Below are 23,047 nucleotides of genomic sequence, written 5' to 3' on the forward strand. Positions count from 1 at the left end.
ATTTCAGATATCTTAATAATTAATCTTCAAATTGCTGATGGCTGAGGTCATTTGGAAATATTCACAATGTTTATCAACTTTTGAAAGGGCAATCTTCTACATCATCAACAAATTTTTAAAAATCTATGGAACATTTTAGATGACAATAAGTCAATGTCCTTGACATTGAACCGAACTGAAAATCGCTAACAAACAGCAAATAGGTAAAATGCTTTCTGTGACCTAGAAAATAAGATAACTAATAACAACTGTGTTCTACAAACATCCCTAAGACAGCATCATGAGGTTCTGGAGATTTCCTGCTTGACAAGCAGTAAATTAGACAAATGCTTCCCATGAACTTTAAAGAAAAGTCAACAACATCACAATCAACAGGGGTCTGCAAACACCTCTAACATACCTTGGCAGAGACACTGAACCAAGTGGAAGCATGTCGGCCAGGGACAAAAAGAATAAGGTTTTTCATAAGAACTACTTATACATTGGCACCAACTAAAAGCTACTATAGTGACAGGGTGACTTTACACTTGCACAAAGAATAAGGAAGTTTTTTTGTTTTTTTTATCTTAACACAAAATAAACAACTATTTGTATCTAAAAAATTTCAAGATGGCTTGATTGTACCAATGCAGAAGCAGTAACACTTCAAAGGTATCAACGTCAGTAAACAGAAACTAAAGCTTTCACTAACTATAATCGCAGTGAAGTGTTTAATTCCTCTTACTTCAATGCCAATGCTACAAGTGAAGGGAGGTAACTGTTATCAAGAGCATTTTAAACATCATTATCCCCAATTATATCGTCAAACTAGTAAAAGTACTTTGCCATGGCTAATCCAGCATGTAACATACACAAAATAGTGGATTGGGTGGTAATGACAGGTTTGGCGTCATCAGCTTCAGATGACATGGGTCATTGCTCGTGTGATTAACACCCGGTGTGTCTGATTCAGATTCGTTTTGTTACAGGCGACCATACTAAAGGTGTAATGTTACTGACATCAATACACTGAAACCTGATGTAATATGTCAATTACACAAATTCAATGGGTGGATACAATTGTTAAGGATGCAAAAATGTACCTCTCTTTATAGTACATTACTATAACTGAACATATGAGCATTCACTTACCATCGGCATTATGAAGTTTTCCAACGAGAATGCAACACACAACAGAGAGATACAGTATCCAGCTACTTGTATGGTTCATCTTGGTGTGAGTCATCGTACTGTCCACATGTACTCACAACACACCCTTGACACCTGCATATTCAGTCATCCAGTAAGACTAAATCATCCCCAAATGAGATGTCACTTTATATGAGAGTTGGCTGTGGAGTGTTTCATAATGCATGTGTTTGATACTTCCTGGTTTTCATAAATAGTGGGCCTGCCCAAGTGAATATCATAATTATTTTTTATAGAAATTGATACAGTATGCCTTCTAGCCCTGTCTACCAGATTATACACCAGATGATGTCCAGTTACTTATGAATGTCCTGAATTACTTATGCTGCTGTCCTTGATTGCCCATCTCTTGTAAATATGTTGTGTATAACATGTTTATTTGTTTGTTTGTTTGTTGTTTAACGCTGCACTCAGCAATATTCCAGCTATATGATGGCGGTCTGTAAATAATCTAGTCTGGACCAGTCAAGCCAGTGAAATCATGAGCATCGATCCAAGCAATTGGGATACAATGACATGCATCAACAAAGTCAGCGAGCCTGACCACCTGATCCTGTTAGTCGCCTCTTACGACAAGCATTGTCGCCTTTTACAGCAAGCATAGGCTGCTGAAAAAATTTTCTAACCTGGTCGTGTATACCATGCATGTAATAGGTTCCATTATTATGGCAGCATCAAATAAAATTGTTTGTTTGTTGTTTAATGATGCATTCATCAATATGACGGTGACCTGTAAATAAGAATCCCGTGGTTGGACGTGAAGTGCTGCCAATTTCCAGCATATGACAAAAGACGCCCTCCTGCTTAACTGGAGTCGGCATTATGTTGAAAGTCAGTAGACGTAGATTGGAGTCTATAGTTATAGTCAGGTTAAAAGGATCGGAAATGATGGGATGGTTGGGAATGAACTTGCGATTTCCCTGACCTACTGGTGTGGAACTTTTTCGGTTATTCCCTTGTTGTGTACAGTCAGGCTGATGTGAGGACTGATGTATACTGAGATATGTCCCTTCCGTGACTGGATTGTAAAGAATCCTTCCCCAAAGGGGCAAACTTACGTGCAGGCTTCCTGAGCCAGTTCTCTTCAACAATTGCACGGAAAGGAGGATCCATGGGCCTTTACTGCCAAATTTATTGTGGATACCTGAAACCGTTCTGTTGTATCCTGACAGACTTCATCAATGATCTCCCGGAGCTTGTCATTAAAAACCTTGGGTGCCATGATGGGTTCTGACATAAGCATCCTCTTAGTATGATCCGAGACAGCACTAGATCATATCTGTGACAGTAGCTGTAGCCTCTGGATCCATCTTGGGTGGTTGATGTGTCCTCCTGCATACGGACGATGGTATCAAGCATAAGTCCAACTTGATCCATCCTAATGGATTGCAGTGTGCTGCCCTTGATACTCTCGTATGATTCCGGTTGTGGTGGAATGACACGCAGAAGAGTATCATAAACATGCTGGGACTGAGCTGGGGCATGACAGCCAGTGTATTCTGGCATCTGTTGTAACTTCTGTTCTTCTGTCTTAGGTTGCAGGACATAAGATTGTAGATTTTTCAATTTCAACACGGCGGTCATTCATTTCGTAATCGCGCTTTCGTTACATCGGCTGGGTTTTTTCCGTAGTTATAACAAGCGATTTCATTGGATTAAAATTTGTTTCTAATGACGCTTTCTTGCCGAAATCTGCTACAAGCTTCGTGATTGGTCAATTTTGAGCACGTGACCTCAGGAAGCCAATCAAATTATAGCTGTGATACCAAGCTCGTGTTTGATAAATTTCAGAAGTTGGCGAAAGATTTTTTGTTAAATCGTGTTATTCTGAACGTTTTAAGCAGGAAATCACGATATATATTAAAAATATGCAACTTCGTGAATGTATCGTGCTAGGTTACGAGCTGTGACAAAGATTTTTCATGCACATATTTTTGCATTAAACGTTGTGTCCGAGCCGAGAATTCAAGGCGACGAAAGCCGAGATGTCATTTGACTTACATAACACGCGATCGCACGAAACGATGGAAATAATAACTTAGATGTAAGTTTGATTACTTTTAGATATATTTTTGTTGATTTTATTTATCACTTTGTATAATATATTTAAAGATTTGCTTAAAACGTCTTTATTTTGCTCTTTGACATGTTCGATGCGGACCCGTTGTCGAAACGTGTGCCCGAGAATTTTATTTTCAATAACATCGTGGAAAATAGTGAATATTTTTTTAATTTATAGATAAAAAATCATAAATTGAAATGGAATACGTATTTCAGACATTGTGAAATGTGACAGATTTAATAAATGAATGATATTACAGGTAGAACTAGGTCCATAAAAATATATACTATTTTGACGTGACCTGAGATAAACACATATTGATGATTTAAAATTTGCCGAGCGCGCTCCCCCGCTTCGGCCTCGGTTAAACGGCTCATCGTCTATAACGCCCACCAATTATTTGGACCCCATTGGTAGCGCTGTAGCGAGGGACCACTGTAATTCCAAAAGGATAGAGGTCCGTTGACATTGGTCCCTCAATAAGCAGCTGGTGTTGCTGCTGGTAAGCGCTGTATCCCGTCTGGTGGTTGTTGCTCAAACCGTATGCTTCTGAGAAGATCCAGCAAGGTGACCATGATGGCCCTATAAGGGATGATGCTCTGTAATTAGTAGAGTGTGTGCTGGCAATCTGGCCCATGCGGTGGTCCACTTGGTTCTGTAATGGTTGGTAAATACACTGGACTCCCCGTGGATAGTTGTACATGAGTCTAACTGCCCGTATGGGTAAAGCTTTGGGGCTTCTACCCCCGATGACTAGCTTGTGTTGTGTTGTTGTGTGCTCCATGACTGACCGTGCAGTCCGAGTTGATGATAAAGTTGATGGGCTAGTCTCGTGTGTCTGGCCCACATAAGGCCTCTTGGCCAGGGGATTCTTCTTAGTCTGATATCTTGACATCACTTCAGTCATTCCCCCTCTGTGAATAGCGCTAATTCCATTGCCGACCTGCTTGTTAAAAAGTTGCTCCAGCAAACTTCTGGAGATGACAGGGGCCAGATCACCCAGAGCAGGAGTCTGAGGCGTCATAACTTTAGGAGACAACTGGCTGGGATGAAAGGAGAAGGTATGAAGATGTTCCCTGCCTTCTTAGCTGCCTCTTACTTCTGGCCTTCCTAATGGAGTCCGACAACTTGCTGAAGGCCAATAGGAAGAGGGTGGTGCACTGCTCACATCTCGTCTCTGCAGAGCAAAAGACATATCTACACTTCCAGCAGGAAGGATGAGGATCTCCCATGATCATATAATGACCACACAACTTGCATGAGGAAGGAGAGGTAAAGGAAGCCATGACAGTTCACACTCACAACATCAACTTTATACTTATGTGATTATCAACCGATCAACCAACTTACGTATACTGAAGATATGTTCCTAATTTAGCTGAATAAAGTAGATAACTGAACTAGCTAGACTAAAGATTTAGTTAAAGCGTGATTGCAGCCAAAATACATGATCATGGCAATGACGTAATGGAGGTAGAAGGATTTGTCATAATTATAAATTTTTGGCACAGCAAATTGCAGCACCTTAGATTACTAGCACATTAAATTTTATTTTGCACTTGTCCATAAAAAAGATCTCCTGCAGAGCTGCCATCTTGTTAATGGCAAAAGTGACACAAGGAAATGTCACTGGTCCTTCCTGTATTCTACTCAGACTACTCAGCCTCAGACTTGAGTTGTTATTTTAACGCTGCAACCTGTGACACTTATACCCAATGTTATTCATAACAGCATATATGATATCTACAGTTCATGTTGAGTATATTGGATATTAACTTATAGTAGATAGCCTCAGTAAACGGTTCCTTTAGATAAAAAAGAACAAAATTAAACATTCCATTTCAATAGTGAATTTCTTCAAGAGAAAAATAAATCGATAATGACTGTTTGTCTCATATGTAAACCTTGTTAAACTCTGGCTAATTTCAAACTATGGTTTGAAGGAAATGAAGTCAAATTTGCATAAACAGCATCCTGTCAAAAATTGAAACGAATACACATCATGTTTTAAATGAAACAATAAATGGAAATTTCAGTGTTGCTATAAAAACACATCCCTGAGTCACGGAAACCGTCCACAATTTTCTTCCTTATTACAGTGCAATTCTCTATAAATGTATTTGCCAATGAACGTACCAGGAAACAACATAACACCTGACAACTGAATTAACAAACAGCCTATCACAAGAGCAAAGTTAAACATGCCCTTGACAATCATCCACATACACTATATTTTCTTGTGTGTAGTGTGTGCACTTACGTATGATGCACACATCCCATTCTTGGGTACATGTTTTGAGAAAAAATGCTATTGCGTATATTGTGCACAGTCAGTTATGATGAGTCAATGTTGGAGGCTTCTCGTAGTCTTGCTATTTCGATCATGAAAACAGTATGTTGGCATATAATAGTCAAATAACAAAGAATTTTTACATGTCAAAGTCTGACGATTATGTATACATTCTCTGACAACTAAGGTTCATTTAAAGGCATCAGTGGCGGTAATCTAACCATCGTTGCTGTAAATATAGGTGAAAAAATTGTAAATGTTTTTTTTAATCTGGATACTTCTAATAACCTGACACGTTACATTTCCTGATGTATTGATGTTTCGACACCATGAGTGAACATGCCCCAATGTATTGCATGGATCAATAATTCTAGAGACTTTACTTCTTAGTTCACCAGACTGAAATTCAAGTGAACTGATGTCGTGGCCTTTGTGTGAGTCATTCGTCCTAAACATTTTCTACTCAGAAACCACTGATCCAATGGTACTGAAAATCCTTACACTTATTCCAATAAATTATGACATCACAATTTGTCAGAGAGGTTCGAATCCAACTTTCAATATGGCCGCCTTGTCAGTTACATTCAAAACCTATTTTAGACCATTATTCAGTCAATTTTTTTTTAAAAGAAATGAAATGAAATGAAATTTGGCATGTGCAATAGTAGTGGGGCTCAACAGACATGTTCCATTGTTTGCAATATTATAAATTTTGACCTTGATTTGACCTTTTCACTTCGACCTTACTGCAAGCTGAAACTTGTCCTGGACATTGCTGTCAGTTCTGATCAAAATGTAATGAAATTTAGTTGATGTGTAATTAGTTGTTTGGCTGAACACATGCTCCTTATTTATCAATATATAAAATTTTGACCTTTATTTGACCTATGCAGTTTAACCATCCTGAAAACTGAAACTTACTGTCAGTTGTGTTTAAAATCTAGTGAAACTTGGTGTGTGCAGTTAGTAGTGGTGCTCAAAATATATGTTGCGTTTTTTGCGATATATTAAATGTTCACCTTTACATTTTAACCATGCTCTTAAATTTTTTTAAAATACATCATCTGTAAACATCATCTCAGAAACCACTGGATCAATGAAGCTGAAATTTCACATGATTGTTCCCAACAAAGATGACATCCCAATTTGTTCAAGAGTATCAAATACGATCAGCCACAGCAGCCATATTGATCAATTCTTTTGGCCATTACTCTTACCTTATTTGTTCAAAATGTCATGGAATTTGGTACCTGATTAGTTTGAACACATGTTCTGCTTAGTTCTTAGTTCTTAAATACCCTCAAAAGGCATACATGTATTTGGCTGAGGGAGCTGCACTTTGGCATGTATGTTTCTCCTTATGATGACATCATATTTTGTTTTTAGATTTTAGTGGTAGTTTTTTTAGTCCTGAGTATTTATGCAGAAAAAATGTGAATATCATTACTGACAGCAACTCTATTTAAGTGTCTGTCTTTGCTGCCATTTTAAACTGTTGACTACATATCCAGGTGAAAATGCTCATCAGAGTAGTGCTTAACCAAAAAGAAGGGACAATATTTCTGGGTAATTTTACAGTACAAAGTGGGGCGGCAGAGTGTATCACAGAGAAGGTGAAATAACGGTTAGTACAGTGGAACATTCCTACCGAAAAGGTTATCGGTCTAGGGTCTGATGACGAAAGCGTATCACTTGACAGCAAAGTGGAGTCAGTGTTCAACTGCAACAAGGCAGCAGCCTTTTCATGATTTATGTGCACTGAATCACCCATAGGGTGGCTTCAGCATCCCTTGATGCAGCCAAAGTATCCAAGACTATCGCTAATTATAGAGAAACAATGAATAACATTTACAAACTGTACAAATATTCAGCGACGAGATACACCAGATTACGTGAACTGTCTGATGTTCTTCTGATTCTGATTTTCAAGTGTAAAACAGCCTTTGAAGAGACAAAAGATAACTGGTCTGCACTTGTCATGGAAATAGAAGAAGGAGCAGCAGAGCGAAATAATGGTGCAGCAGTCAACATCCAGAAAAAAATAAAATTATGCAGATGCACATTCAGTTCAGGCTTTTCAAAATTCACGTGCAGGCTTCATCCATGAATTGTGCAGTACATTACATGACAGATTTCCCGAAGACAGTCTGTCTGACCCTTACTTGTCTTGACAAAGTCCCAAACCCATCTCACTTCCCAGATTCACGCGAAGAATTGAATGACTATGGAAGGGATTCCCTATATCAGCTGAATACCCATTTCAGCCCTTAGATTGGTCCAATAAATAATGACGACTCACACGTCATAGATTGAAGGCACTGATTTCGTCTCTTTGTCAACAGCTTTTTATGTTTATGATTAAGAAACAGCCTGTGAAGTAATCATTGTGGACTTATTTATTTTGAAGAATTGACTTCAAAAGTATTTGATTATTTGGAGGATTAAACATAAAAACCAGTGTGCACACTGTGTAAATCTTCAATATATCACTTTGAATGTCTGGTTTTATTTCAATCAGGAGTCAAATTAACACTGTGCTAATGTAGCTGTATAATTCTAATGGTTTATTATGACCTTGTTACTTAACCTGGATTTTATATTGTGCGCTGAATATCTTACTTCTGTCATTAGGAATTTGGTTTGATTTGGTTCACTGCCATTAAATGTATTGATCACCGTTCCCTTGAACAGGAAGAACTACATTCATGTATATTACTTGTACTGTATAAACAGGAGCTTGGAACTCAGACAGGGTACATGACCAAGGGTGTTGAGTAGTTTACAATACCAATGTATTATATTTGGCTTCAGTCTGTGACAGAATATTAAAAATGCGACTATTACCTAAATTTAAGTTCTTTCACATGTGGACTGGACCGGAAAACATAATGTGCATTTGATACACAGTTTCAAAACTGCACTAAAAAGAATATATTATACATTTCAGTTTCACACAAAATCTTCCTTAAGCAGATTTGTCTTCCCACCAGGTTTTTTACTCTCCAGCAGCTCTTACATAAAGAAATAAGGCATGCATAAACGGAACATGGTCAGTTAATTCTGAAGTGCTGTGACAGATCATTTAATTAGTTTAGCATGTTAAATGCATGTGTTTATCTGTTGGCTTGAATGTTTATACTGCAATCAGCAGTATTCTGCTATTCTGTAAATCTGTACGTGATCGAGTGACTGATATCATGAGCAGAGTCCCACGTTGTCAGGGTATGACTGCACGCATTCAACAAAGCCACTGTGTCTGACCCACCAATCCAGTCTAGTTGCCATGTATGACCAGCAAGAGTCCTGAGGTCGAGTGACTGATATCATGAGCAGAGTTCCACGTTGTCAGGGTATGACTGCACGCATTCAACAAAGTCACTGTGTCTGACCCACCGATCCAGTCTAGTTGCCATGTAGGACCAGCAAGAGTCCTGAGGTCGAGTGACTGATATCATGAGCAGAGTCCCACGTTGTCAGGGTATGACTGCACGCATTCAACAAAGCCACTGTGTCTGACCCACCAATCCAGTCTAGTTGCCATGTATGACCAGCAAGAGTCCTGAGGTCGAGTGACTGATATCATGAGCAGAGTCCCACGTTGTCAGGGTATGACTGCACGCATTCAACAAAGCCACTGTGCCTGACCCACCAATCCAGTCTAGTTGCCATGTAGGACCAGCAAGAGTCCTGGGGTCATAATCAAAAACCGGGGTCCCTATGTAGTAGCTAAATGTATAACATGGGTGCGATTATGCTAAGGTAGGGGCCTTAACAGATGAAAGAAATCTATCAGGTTCTCAAGTAGTTCATGAAAAATTCTGACATTTCGTAATGTTTTGTACATATACTGTATGATAGTAGTGTATGAATATTGCCAACTCTGGTATCAAATTTCCAGGAGTCATCGCCACATTCTTTGAGATATTCCTCGTTCACTCTAGATATTCTCAAAGATATTATATTGGATTAGCAGTTTATTGCCTTCAAATGACTACGTAAGACATGTAAGCGTAGCCAGTGTAGCTTAGATTCAAGGCATCGCCAGCAAGTATGATGTTAATATATCAGTTGTAACCAGTAACTGTATGTTGTATATATTGTGGTGTCAGTCTTTCTTCTGGGTAAAGCATTTCGGTATTATTGTACATGTCCACATGTTTTCGATCGAGAAACCAAGGAACATGACTCTTTGTTAAAATCAGTTTTCTGTCTAATCTTGACTTCTGTCTAAACCGGACTTACCTCCCGGACCCAGGCAAGTCCGGTTTAGACAGATTCCACTGTATCCCATCTTTTAAAATAAGTGTTATATTGGACAAAGGTTGTCATGATTTGGATACCATGATAAAAGCATCAAATTCTGGTTCCAACATTGTTGTTTTATACTGTGAAACTTTATTGAAATATATACTAATCAATATAGAAATGTTGTCTTTCTCTGATGTTTTGAAAGACACACCATGATGTCAAACAAAAGGTTTGTATTACATTTGATGATAAAACCCAAGTAGTAATTGGGTAACGTGAGTCAAATTACACTTAAACAATCAGGTGAACGTGAGTATCTTAGAACAATGTCATCAAGAGCCATCCATTTCATTATTCCTCATCTTTATATGTAGTATGACATCACCATCTCTTATGATTTGTGATGATAGCTAATGTACATGATTTCAATATCGATATTTGTGTTGGAACAGTTTCATTACTCATGAACAAAACAATACAAAAACATATTCTTGTGATCTTATGCCATTTTTCACAATGTTTAAGAGTTACAATCGCCTTGTTCTAAGCATAGTAGAGCTGTGTCCCTTTATCTTTGAGCACTTTAATACCAATCTGTCTTTGATGTCATAGAAGAAAAACAGTTTTTGTCATGACAACAAGTTAATTTCACATTGAATGTGTTACGTTATACATAAGCATACAAATCCATCTGATATATCAGTATGTCTTTTCGAAAATAGGCAGTATTTTTTCTCTCAGTACCACATGTGCAGTTCCAATATCAGATATGAAAAGCATAGTAGGTGAAATTATAGAAATACTGTTGGACTATTTTGTGCAAGAAACAAATAAAAAAGTAAAATGTAACTCTGAGACACTTTATGGCTGAAGGATTTGTGTCTCACTCCACACCAAGTTCCACGATGTGCATGTGTCAGTGACCAAACATTGATCTGGATGGCCATGGATTTGGACGTCTATGAATGGAAGTAATTATTGCCATGATGTTGCTGATAGAGTATCACCCTGATCATAGGTTTTCAGGGGATCTGGCAATGATAAGGCAGGTATGTTTTAAATGTATCTTTATCACCACTGATAAAATAAAATTGTCTCTCTTCAAGTCACAGTACTGTACATTGCTACAATAGGTCAAGACTGTTTTGAGACTTTAAAAACATCAAAAAATATTTTAACAAAGATACACATGAATTAGTTCTTTTAATTTGGATAAATTACACAATGTAGTACTGTTGTCACTCATGCCCATGTATTAATTCAATCTAAATCAGACTTTTGGAAGAAAGCGGCAAACAAATATATTTTTTTCAGAATACCAAGGATGTTTTGTGTTGCACCAATGCCATCACAATACATGTAGGTTAATATATCGATACATAGGTGTTCATGATCACATCACCAGAGGTTATCACAGGAAATAGCTAATCACTGCTTGAAATGATTATATTTTCTATTAACATTCTCTCACATCACAAACACTTAGCTGAAGATTACAGAGACATATAAATCAACCATTATGTGTTTCTATTACACTAAAAACTTCATATTTTCTGTTGGTGACATCCATGTGAGTGCTATGGAATCAATGCTTTATAGTACATGCCTAAGGTGGAAGAGGTAACAGTCTGTAGATCAATTTTTCAACATTGACAAACATGATGCCATTTGTTTGTGTAATCATACACTGAAAGCCTTTCAAAAATCTTATTGATGATCACCCAATGGGCTCAGTCCTATCAGTATCATACCAGTGTTACCTTATATTTTCTGTCTGTAAAGGTATTTTTTTTATTGCTTTTCGTAAGAGGAGACCAACGGGATAGGGTGGTCAGGCTCGCTGACTTGGTTGAAGCATGTCATTGATCCCAATTGCGTGGAACGATGCTCATGATATCAATCACTGGATTTTATGGTCCAGACTCGATTATTTACAGACTGCCATCATATAGCTGGAATATTGCTAAGTGCGGCGTAAAACAACAAACAAAACAAAATCATTCCATTATGACCAAGTATACATCCTCACAAAACAACATCTATACATACCTTGACAACATCATTCGATGACTCTGTTAGGAAAACTTTAAATACGAGAGTGACCAGTGTCTCTCCTGCATCAATGATGTAGGTACAGTGCAGCTTGTTGCCATAATTGCCAGGGTAGTTAGGTGAGGAGATGGAGCCAGAAGAGCCTGTGTAGCGCCCACCGCATCCTGAAGTAGATACAATAAGGCTTGTTAACATGGCCTCTTTATAATGTTTCTACTCACAAAGAAATGAGAGAAATCCATGGATTTATAAAAAAATTGGTGTTGTGTGTGAATGAGTGAAAGGTCAAACAGTTGTTTCAGAAGATAACATAATTACTTTTAATGTGGAACAATATTTCTCTGCCAATTCCAGCATGATTAATGTTCTCAATGCAACTGTCAAACCCATTCGACAGACGTATAGTCGAAGGACACCCCAAAATGAAACTTGCTATAACAGTTTAACGAGTTGGCTTTGCGTATATTTTAAGTTACGTATGCATGCATAAATGCTCAGCTTGCTCAATATCAAAACTTTCAGTAGTTTATTTACATAAAAATAAAACATCACGAGTTAAGAAAGTATCGACCACATTTATCGGCACACAATTACCAGAAACTGCCATTGTTGACATGTGGCACTTCACGTTGAGGGGCAAGCAGTCCGATATTTTCTTAATAATTTTATAATTTTTCATATTCGATCAACAATAGTTATCATTTTTAATAATAAAAAGAATACTACCTCTATTACATCATAGCCATAAATCCTGTATTTTGGCTGCAGACACGCAATTACTTAATCTTCAGATTTTCAACAGTAATCCTCTTCACTGTCAACTATTGTCTGGAAGGTAATTTAAGGTACCAATGTTTACTACAATATCTGAAAAACTATTGGACCTACTCCAGTCAAAGTTGGTATGAGATTATTAAACAGTCATATATAACTGGATATTACATTTAAAGACAATCGGTACTTGAATAAAAAATCTGTCTCTTTAGGTATCACTATATTTCATCAACAACCAGACCTGTTCGTCACGGGTGGAACGAGCATTCGTTGTAACAGCCATCTGCATAATGCTGTTGAACCAATCAACTAACCTCGAAAGGGTGCACGGGAATCAGCAAGCACGAATACGGTGTTAGCTTTGGGCGTCTCAACGTGCGCGATTCCCGTGCACCCTTTCGAGTTGAGTTGATTGGTTCAACTGTGTCATATGGCCCTGTGACGCAGGGGTAGCATTATGCAGATGGCTGTTTCAATGAATGCTCGTTCCACCTGTGACGAACAGGTTTGGTTGTTGATGAAATATAGTGATAGCTAAATAGACAGATTTTTTATTCATGCACCGATTGTCTTTAAATGTAATATCCAGTTATGTATGACTGTTTAAAAATCTCATACCAACTTTGACTGGAGTAGGTCCGATAGTTTTTCAGATATTGTAGTAAACGTTGGTACCTTAAATTACCTTCCAGACTATACACACAACTAGTTTTTCCCCTAATAGGACATGTAGCTTCTCAGCTCTTCTGTGCAAAAAGGCAGGAAAAATGTCATTTCTTTCCAAAGAATGGGGGAGGTGGGTGGGAGTATTTACTGATGTAATAGAGGTAGTATTCTTAGAATTATTAACAATGATAACTATGGTTTAATAATTCCTGTGAATCCTTTACCTCTAATACATCATAGCCAGAATATACCAGAGGGATAAGGCGGGATCTGCCTCTAGTAACTCCCTGTGTAGTTGACAGCAATCCAATATGAGTTCTTGTATATTTCCAGATTCAAACCCTTTCTAGAGGTAATTACTATAGAACCTCTTTTAGAGGACTTGAAATAGGGTATTATGATTATATCAGTCAATATGCGACACCTTCACTTGAAGTACCATATTATTTGCTGATAATCATGAAATGATGTCTTTAGTTCTATTCTAACTCATCATTTGTCGCAGATTCTGAGAGTGACATAACTTCCTGTTATGACGTCACTACTGGTTCTAAATGACGTCAATTACTCTTTTATCACTGGTTTCGATGTCATTTCTAGAACATCTGACATCATTTCAGACGTCACTTCCGGTCTATATTCCTTCTGATTGTGATGTCACTTCTGGTAGATCTGTTGATCAGCTGTTCTAATACAGCAACCGTAACTTTAGTGATATCTTTATCCAAGTGGGTTTTGAATGAGAGGAATAGCTGTCGAAGACGTCGGCAATGAGGATCAATGGCTGTCAGATAGAACTTGAAATTGTATAGGACAAAGGAGGCGATCAGGATGATCCACTGTAGGTGCCAAGGCAGGAATAGAATAATGTCTATGACCCAATGGACCAGTAGCCATGGACTGATTTTGGGCTATAAAAGGTGATGGAGGTCCAGTGGGGAGCGTGAGTGAGACTGGAATAGTCAAGAGCTTGGAGTTCAGAAACTCTGGCTGTGGTAGCCATGGCTAGTAAAAATGCTGCTTTACAGGATTTTTGGAAAAGAGTAGTGTTTCCAAGAGGTTGGTATGGAGCAGCTAGTAGAGCAGACAGGACAACTGATATATTCCATTTTTGGAAGATCCGGGGAATGCCAATATCCTGTAGGCTGAATGCTTGCATGAGTCTGTTAAGCACCGGATGTGTTCCTGTCATTAATCCACTGAGCTGGAGAACGGAATTGGGGGCGGATCTATATCATTCAATGGTTCCATGTCGGGAGTTATTATCCTGTCATAGGTGTAGAAGGAAGTTCGCATCCATGGGAATGTCCACTGTGACATTAGTTAGACCACACCTGTGTCTCCACTGGACAAATTTGTTCCATCTGTTGTCATAAAGTTGGGTGGATGACCATCTCCATGATCTTGCGACAGCAGTAGAGGCAGCTTGGGAGAACCTGGAGGCCTGCATTCTCTGCAAGATACTTTCAAGGTGACGAGATGGAGGCTTGGAAGATTGGAGTAACATAGGTTCCACTTGGGCTGATGCAGGAGATCTTTGCGAAGTGGAAGAGTGAGTAGCTCATCCATCAGGAGCGATAGTAGTCTGGGATACCATGTCCTGCTTGGCCAAGTTGGAGCGATGAGGATGACTGTGCAATTGGTCACTCCAACTTATGTATGACCTTGTCAAGGAGAGATCTAGGAGAGACCATGGAGGGAACGTGTAGGCGAACAGTCCTGTCCAATCCATGGATCTGAGCTGACATAAACCAGAAGTTGATGGTTGAGACAGGTCACGAAGAGGTCCAGATGTGGAGTGTCCCAAATGAAGGTTATCCAGGTAAATACGTTTGAGTGAAAAGCCTCTCAGGGATAGGCTGTCCGCTAGTATGTTCAGTTTGCCTGGAATATGTCTCGATCCATCCGGCAGATGAATGAGTCAGCCAAGGCAAATAGCTGAGTAGTCAGCGAACTGGACTTGGTTCAGCCTTGCTTCTGAATGTAGGCCACCACTGTCGTGTTGTCTGTGGCAATCAGTCCGGATAATTTGACGAGGCGATTTTTCCAAGTCTGGAGAGCATCATAGATTGCTATCATCTCTCTGCAGTTTATGTAATGAGCTGTTTCAGTCTCGTCCCATAAACCCTGAACTTGGAGGTCGTCCATGTGAGCTCCCCAACCAGAATCTGACGCGTCTGTGAACAGGTGGTGTTCAAGAGCAGGTAGGGTGAGAGGAATCCCAATCATTACATGATCTCGTTGAGTCCACAAGATTAGATCTTGGCGCAGATAGAGAGGTATAAGTACCCCTGTATCCTATTTATGATTATCCCTATGCTTGGATCTATCATCAGAGGAAGAAATGTGTACCCACCTTCTGAAGCTGTAGGTGATGATCCCTCCAGGCAAAATCCCTTTAAGATTGGGCTGAATATCGCATTGGTAAAAGGATGTAAAAGTTTTCTGTGATTCTCACTGACAACTTGAAACCACTTGTTCTGAGGAAACGGAAGTCCATGAGGCAAGACTTGTGGCTAGAGCTCTGATTTCATAGGAAGAACACGATCCTGGGAGAGGCCTGGCGATACCATGAGGCTATGGGGCCTTAAGCCATCCAGCTACGGTGGCCTTAGTAACGTTGGTGATGGGGAACTGTAGCTGCTAAAAGAACTCGAGAGCTCTTATGGGGCACAGAAGACAGTCAGGATGATCCACCGTAGGTCATAGTGCAGGAATGGTGTAATGTTTGTGACCCAAGGGGCCAAGAGCAGCAGCTTGGTTCTTAGCTATGAAATCCAGGAGAGAACGTAAGGTGACAAAAGACCCATTGGGGGTATGAGTGAGGCTTGAGTAATCGAGTACGTGTAGCTCAGAGAACCTAGCAGCAGTTGCCATGGCTAATAGGAAGGCAACTTTCATTTTCTTTTGGAGTAATAACAGATATCATGTGGGAAGCCACCAAAGTCCTGTCTACCAACAACAACTGGAGACAAAGGAAACTACAAGAAGCCATTGACATCAGGAGACACCAGCCAGCCATGAGCGGTGACCAGGGAACCCATCTGCCTAGTGCTTGGGACATTGCTTTGATCTTTGTCAGGGCTAATTGCCTAGCTGGCTTCTATTTGCCCCTTGCTATGTCCATTCTTACACCTATCAGTGCTAATTTACCCCCAGTCTGGTCGACTCCTTCACAATGGGTTGTGAGGCATGAATTCTTTCTGTAGGCTTAGACAAACGGTTGGTGGAGCTGTGGGGGGACCTGAACGGTCATGGACAGTCCCCCATGTGACCTCATTCTTCTGCCCCTTGGTGGAATCAAGTCTTTTGAGCAAATAATAGCTCCAGCAGGGTGACCGGAAACTCTGGATGTGCCAGCGGCAAAGACAACTGTTTAGTGTCTGATGGTTGATCAGACACTAGAGAGCAGAGAGCTAGGTTGTTTCTCAGTCTGGGAGATAATATCATCCACTTTTCTCTTGGCTGCATCTTTTCTCTCCCTTTCCTGGAGAGAGGGAGACAGAGGGGACAGCGATCATCCTCTGGACAGGTGGATTCTCTGCACTTCCAACACTCTACGTGAGGGTCGCCCGAGATCATAAATTGGCCATATTTGTGACAAGCTGACTCAGGAGTAGAGGACGCCGGGAAATCCCATGGCTATATTATGCATCTAATACTTATGAATCAAAGCCCATAAAACCACTAAATCATTAGTTGGATTAAGAAACTTATACTGAAATGTATTAGAATAGTGTGACTACAGCTGAGTGCTAGACAAATACGTAGACCTGTTGAATAGCACACACAGGAAACAAGTGAGGTTTTCCCGCCTTTACGCACAGAAGAGATGTAGACTGCTAGAGGTGCTATGGCGGGGACAACAGATTGTATAGTTGACAGTGAAGAGGACCCAAGTTGAAAATCTGAAAAATTAGCATGGTGTGATTGCAGCCAAAATTGAACAATAGTTATCATTGTAAATAATTCTAAGAATACCACCTCTATTACATATCTGCCATTAATCCTGTATTTTGGCTTCAATCACACTAACTAAAATTTTCAGATTTTCAACATACGTCCTATTCACTGTCAATTACGCACAATTTGTTGCCACCAAGTAGTTTCGTAACTACCCACGCCGTGACGTCACAATGGCGGCAACCTCACTTTTTTCGCTCATCTCCTATTAGATGTAGATGAATTGGGGAGGTTGGAGGGAGTAATTCATATGTAATAGAAGTATTCTCAGAATTGGACGATAGTTTGTGCCGCGACCACTGGACCAAGGGAATAAATGCCCTGTAGGTCCGGCTGCACGGCACGTAAGCAAAAGGTGGTGAAGGTGTTCTGTCAGGCCCACTGATACCTGGAAACTACTTGTTCTACAGAGACTGTAGTCAATGACGCGTGATTCATGGCTAGGGCTCTTATTTCGTGAGCTGAGCAGTATCCGAGCCGTGGTATGGAATTCTGAGACTGTGTATAGCTTTATGCAACTGTGGCCTTCATCCATCCTGCTAAAGTAGCCTTTGTGATATCCTTGATCCAGTTGGTCTTACAGGATAGAAAGAGTCTCCTTCGATGGCTATGTGGGTCTGAAGACGAGAGATAGAACTTGAGATCTCTGATGGGACATAACAGTCTGTCTGGGTGATCCACTTTTGGTCCCAATGCCGGGATTGTATAGTGTCCATGACCCAACGGTCCCATTGTGGTAGATTGGTTCTTGGCTACAATTTCTTGGAGCGATCTTTTATTTATAGAAGCCCAATGTTGATCATGGGTAAGGCTAGAATAGTCTGAGGCATGTAACTCCGAAACTTTGCTGCTGTAGCCATGACTAGCAGAAACGATGTTTTCCTGGCTTTTTGAAGTAGGGTAGCCTTCGCTAAGTGTTCGTAAGATATTTATCGATTATTGATCGATATGTGACTACCGAATATCGATCTGAGTAATCCATATCGATAACCAGCCCTAGCGATTTTATCCTCGTTTCTTGAAGCAGTCCTTGGGATGACAGTAAATCTTCCTGAATCATGGAGACTGTGGGTTAGTCCGACTTGATCGGTCCTAATAGTCATAGTCATCCTTCATATGATGGTTGTAGAGGCGGTATGGTGTGTCTGATTCCAGCGACAAACCAATTTATATATGCCCCGATGTCCATGGAGTATCTGGCAAAGATGCTACATCATTGAAACATGATGCTGATAATGTAACATTCATGTCGGGATTGCGCATTATTTGAAGAAATCTTCATCCAAGTGTTGCAACTCCGAAATTATAGCCTTGTGCGTCTTGTATAACTTCTGTTTTATAGGTGGAAGAGACCTAGACGTTCATCGTGCTTGAGTCTATGGATGTTATTCGTCGATTGATCTACGACCTTGACTGCGTAGCTGGGCCAAGGTAACGTCTGATAAATATGCTGAGATGGAGCAGGCGCATGACATCCCCCGTATTCTGGCACCTGGGGTGGTGAATCCTCTGTCAAATGCAGCTGAAGTGAAGGCATAAGGTGGTAAAGCTCTTCATTAGGTTCTACAAAAGTGTAGCCTTTGCTGTGATATCGTTGGGGTGAGTTGTCTATCTCCTACAAACCCTCTGATTCTGGCTCTGAGTAGCCTTGGGTATCTCCTGTTGGTGGTGGATAATCATATCCCTCAGCTTCTGCCCCATAGGGCTCGTCATCCTCCGGTGACCATGACTCCAGCATAATAAGTGTCTGCGTGGCTTGTAGCCCTTGGGTAATGGTAGCCATGCCTTGGCTGTCCTCACAGCTGGCTGGTCAGTCCGCTGGCAGCGAGCTGGGTAATTCTGTGGAGTCCATGAGGCTGGTTTGGGTCCCGTTGGATGATCAAACGGTAAGCCGTGGTCAGTAGGACTGGTAGCCATTGGTGGCTGGCCCATGGAGTCCGAGTCTTCACAGATGGATGGTTGGACGGCTTATCAGTTGGGTGGAATGCCGTGGGGCCATACAGCGTCTGGCTGGTATGGCTGGTTGCCATGGACGGCCTGTCCATGGATATCATGCGGCTCAGAATGTAGATCTTGTGTAGGCTGGCCCACGTCCGTGGACGAAGATCTCTTAGTCTTAGCCAGAGCTGATACTGATTTTTCAGTGATGATCTTATCGACCTTTTTCTTCGCCGCCTCTTTCCTCTTGGCCTTCGTCGCGGCCTCTGACATTTTGGAGAATATCTCTTCGGATGTGTGGGTGCATTTCTCACATCTCTTCTCCAATTTGCAGGTCTTCCCCCTGCACTTCATGCAGTTTACATGAGGATCTCACACTTCTTACACCCGGGGGTGATGGGAGACTGCATGGTGACCTCACAAACCCAACACCAGCTATACTCACGTGCGTGTAGTCTCTTTCAGCAGCACTATTACTTCAAATATATATTTATTTTTATGTCTCTTACAATAGCAATCTTATTAGAATAATCTTAGGTTAATGTGATCTACTACCATGTTACCATGTGCTACATTGTCACTACTACCATAGTAGGTGTTGACTCTAGCACACACAGGAAAAGTGATATGGCCGCCAATGTGACGTCACGGCAAGGGTAGTTACGAAACTACTTGGCGGCAACTAATTGTTTGTAACAGTGAAGAGGAAGTCTGCTGAAAATCTGAAAATTTTAGTTAGTGTGATTGAAGCCAAAATACAGGATTTATGGCAGATATGTAATAGAGGTAGAGTGAGTGAGTGAGTGAGTGAGTGAGTGAGTGAGTGAGTGAGTGAGTGAGTGAGTTGGGTTTAACGCTGCTTGTAATAGAGGTAGAAGTTTCATAAGAATTAGACAGGATTTATGGCAATGATACGATTGGAGGTGAGATGGGAGGTTCCACTCATGGTTTGTGCAGCAAGCCATTAACTTTAGCAGACAACTGTAGAGAAAAGATAATAAAGATATTCGAACCTTCACCATTTAAGATTTCAATCTTAGCCAAGATCGCGGTCTTAAATCTAAGCTGTCTTTCAATTGTGCCAGGATCAGCTTGTGCAAGTGGAATAGTGAGTAAGTGAGCATGGTTTTACACCGCTTTTAGCAATATTCCAGCAATATCACGGCGGGTGACACCAGAAATGGGCTTCACACATTATACCCATGTTCGGAATCGAACCTGGGTCTTCGGCGTGAAGAGCGAACACTTTAACCACTAGGCTACCTGAACACCCCTGCAAGTGGAATAAGGTATGTTGATTGTAAAGTTGATTGTCAGCACCTGAGATTGATTGTAACTAAGGTTGCTCTGTTCAAGTGGGCCCAGTTGATTAAAGGTGTTACAGGAAATTTTGTTTCACGTGCTGCAGTCATAATTATGGTTATGTAAAGGAATGAAGCATCTGCAAAGTAACTTGAAGTCAACAGCTGATAGGGATAGGCTGACTGCCATGGGTTGCGCCTTGTTATCATGGAACGATTTGATAAGAAAATTATTTGCCCTGTCGCCATGCTGCAGGATCCGTATTCGATAATTAAAGAATGCACAGAAGCATTTTCTAGTTTTACAGATAGAACTCTGGCGTTAATGCTGACAGGATTTTCATGATCATAGGTAAAATTCAACCTACTGGAAGATGGATTTGTTGGGATGATATGTACATGAATCCATAACTAACTCGTGGTTCAGAATTGTTCACAATGCCATTTAACAGTTGGGATGCAAAACAATGATTTTCCTCTTTTTCCATTACAACATGATTCCATTTCATTTCATTTCAGGGATCTTCGAATTAAACAGAACGGTAGACACGTTGAACATGAAGAGAGGTTAATTCCTATATCATAAAAAGTGTATGCCTTGAGTAAAATAATAGCATTTTGTAGGCATGTTTTGTGAATGGATATGGATTACGTACCCAGTATTACCAGATGCTGTCCACAGTCAGGGATGATTGGTCCGTCTGAGTCTGGTGAGCCTCTGTAACACTTGTAATGACCTTCGTCTTCCCAAGTTACACCAGAGAGCACGAATCTGAACAGACCGGTTCCTGATGATGACACGTGTCCAATGAATCTCACTCTAGATGTGAACTTGTCACTGGCAGCTCTGACATCATTATATCCTGTGATGTGAAGAAGGCATGTCTTTGTCTCACTTTTACACACACTGAACTCCCTGGTCCCAGGCTCCGGGAGAGTCCATGACAACGTCGCATAGCTGCCAAACCTGCCATACTCAGATGAAGTAACTGCAAAACAGAAAAATTTATGAAAGTTTGAGAGAGAGTACACTTGCAAAACATGTATCACGTATGAAACACAAAGAGTGAATTATTTATGAAAATTTGTTTGCAACAAAAGCAAAAACAAAACATCTAAAGAAGTGAGGTCAATGCTCTAGCAGTGTACCTCGTGTACATGTAACCATATGATGACTGTATAACATCATATTAACTACAAAAATGTCAGAGCTTACACAAAACACATGTTTGTCCATAGGTCTGATTGTAGTCATACAATGAGACTATAAATGTGTTGTAAATATTAGGGCTGCAACGAATACGCTGTGAGGCGAATATGATTCGTATCACGAATATATGGTAACGAATATGAATATCTAATCACGAATACAGTAACAGGTCATCAGTTGATGTATTATTCATCATATTCAGCGAAACAATAAATTATTTGACATGGTTTGACCATGTTGATGGTGTTAATGATAATTATAATATTATACATTCATATACTGCACTTATCCAGGTACTAGTATCTGCTAAAATGCGACAATGACCAGTGCCCACAAAGCTGTCAAATTAAACAAGCGTATAGTTGACAAAGTCATCTATATCCCCCAACCATTTTAACACGTTATGGTCCCAAACCAGGTAACTGACCCAACATTTCTCTTGCCCATGTCAAAAAAGCTGCAATGGAAATTCTAAAATAAACATTTCTAAAACTCCTTAATATCAAATGGCACTAGTTCAGTGTGCGCTTTATATATAGACATGCAATGTTTGGCAAGGAAATATTTAACAGTTTATTTGTTATACAACTTTAGTAAACCAATCCTATATTAAAACTTAAATCCAACTTGTTGTCATGGAAACATAAACAATAAAAATTTCTAAAATTCCTAAATAGCAAAAGGCACCAGTTCAGTATGTGTCTGGTAAACATGCAAAGTTTTGTAAGAAATTATTTAAAGGTTTTTAAGTTATGCTCCGGAAACGAACACCACCCTTATAGAACCTAAGTCCAACTTGTTGCCATGAAAACGTAAAAAAATAAAATTTATAAAACTCCTAAGTTGCAATTGGCACCTGTTCAGTATGTGTCTGGTAAACATGCAAAGTTTCGTAAGAAATTATCTAACGGTTTTTGAGTTACGCTCAGGAAACGAACACCACCCTTATAGAACCTAAGTCAAAATTGTTGCCATGGAAACGTAAAAAATAAAAATCTATAAAATTCCTAAATAGCAAAAGGCACCAGTTCAGTATGTGCCTAGTAGACATGCAAAGTTTTGCAAGAAATTATTTAACATTTTTTTAGTTATGCTCCAGAAACAAACACCACCCTTATAGAACCGAAGTCCAACTTCTTGCCATGGAAACGTAAAAACATTTTAAAAATTAAAATTCCTAAATAGCAAAAGGCACCAGTTCAGTATGTGCCTAGTAGACATGCAAAGTTTTGTAAGAAAGTATTTAATGGTTTTTGAGTTACGCTCCGGAAACGAACACCACCCTTATAGAACCTAAGTCTAACTTGTTGCAATGGAAACATAAAAAATAAAAATTTATAAAATTCCTAAATAGC

At 39.9% G+C, this 23,047-nt stretch overlaps 1 protein-coding gene across 1 annotated transcript in view; it reads right to left on the reverse strand.

The window, feature by feature from the left end:
• The window catches only part of LOC139457382 (scavenger receptor cysteine-rich domain-containing protein DMBT1-like), a 148,941-nt gene that overhangs the window by 38,817 nt on the left and 87,077 nt on the right, over positions 1-23,047 (reverse strand). The window contains exon 6 of the mRNA XM_071238787.1: positions 21,139-21,471. Coding sequence (XP_071094888.1) covers positions 21,139-21,471 — 333 coding nt within the window. The remainder of the gene's footprint in view (positions 1-21,138; positions 21,472-23,047) is intronic.

This window comes from Haliotis cracherodii, unplaced genomic scaffold, assembly GCF_022045235.1.
Source record: "Haliotis cracherodii isolate W230 unplaced genomic scaffold, xgHalCrac1.p SCAF_12, whole genome shotgun sequence".
NCBI lineage: Eukaryota > Metazoa > Mollusca > Gastropoda > Lepetellida > Haliotidae > Haliotis > Haliotis cracherodii.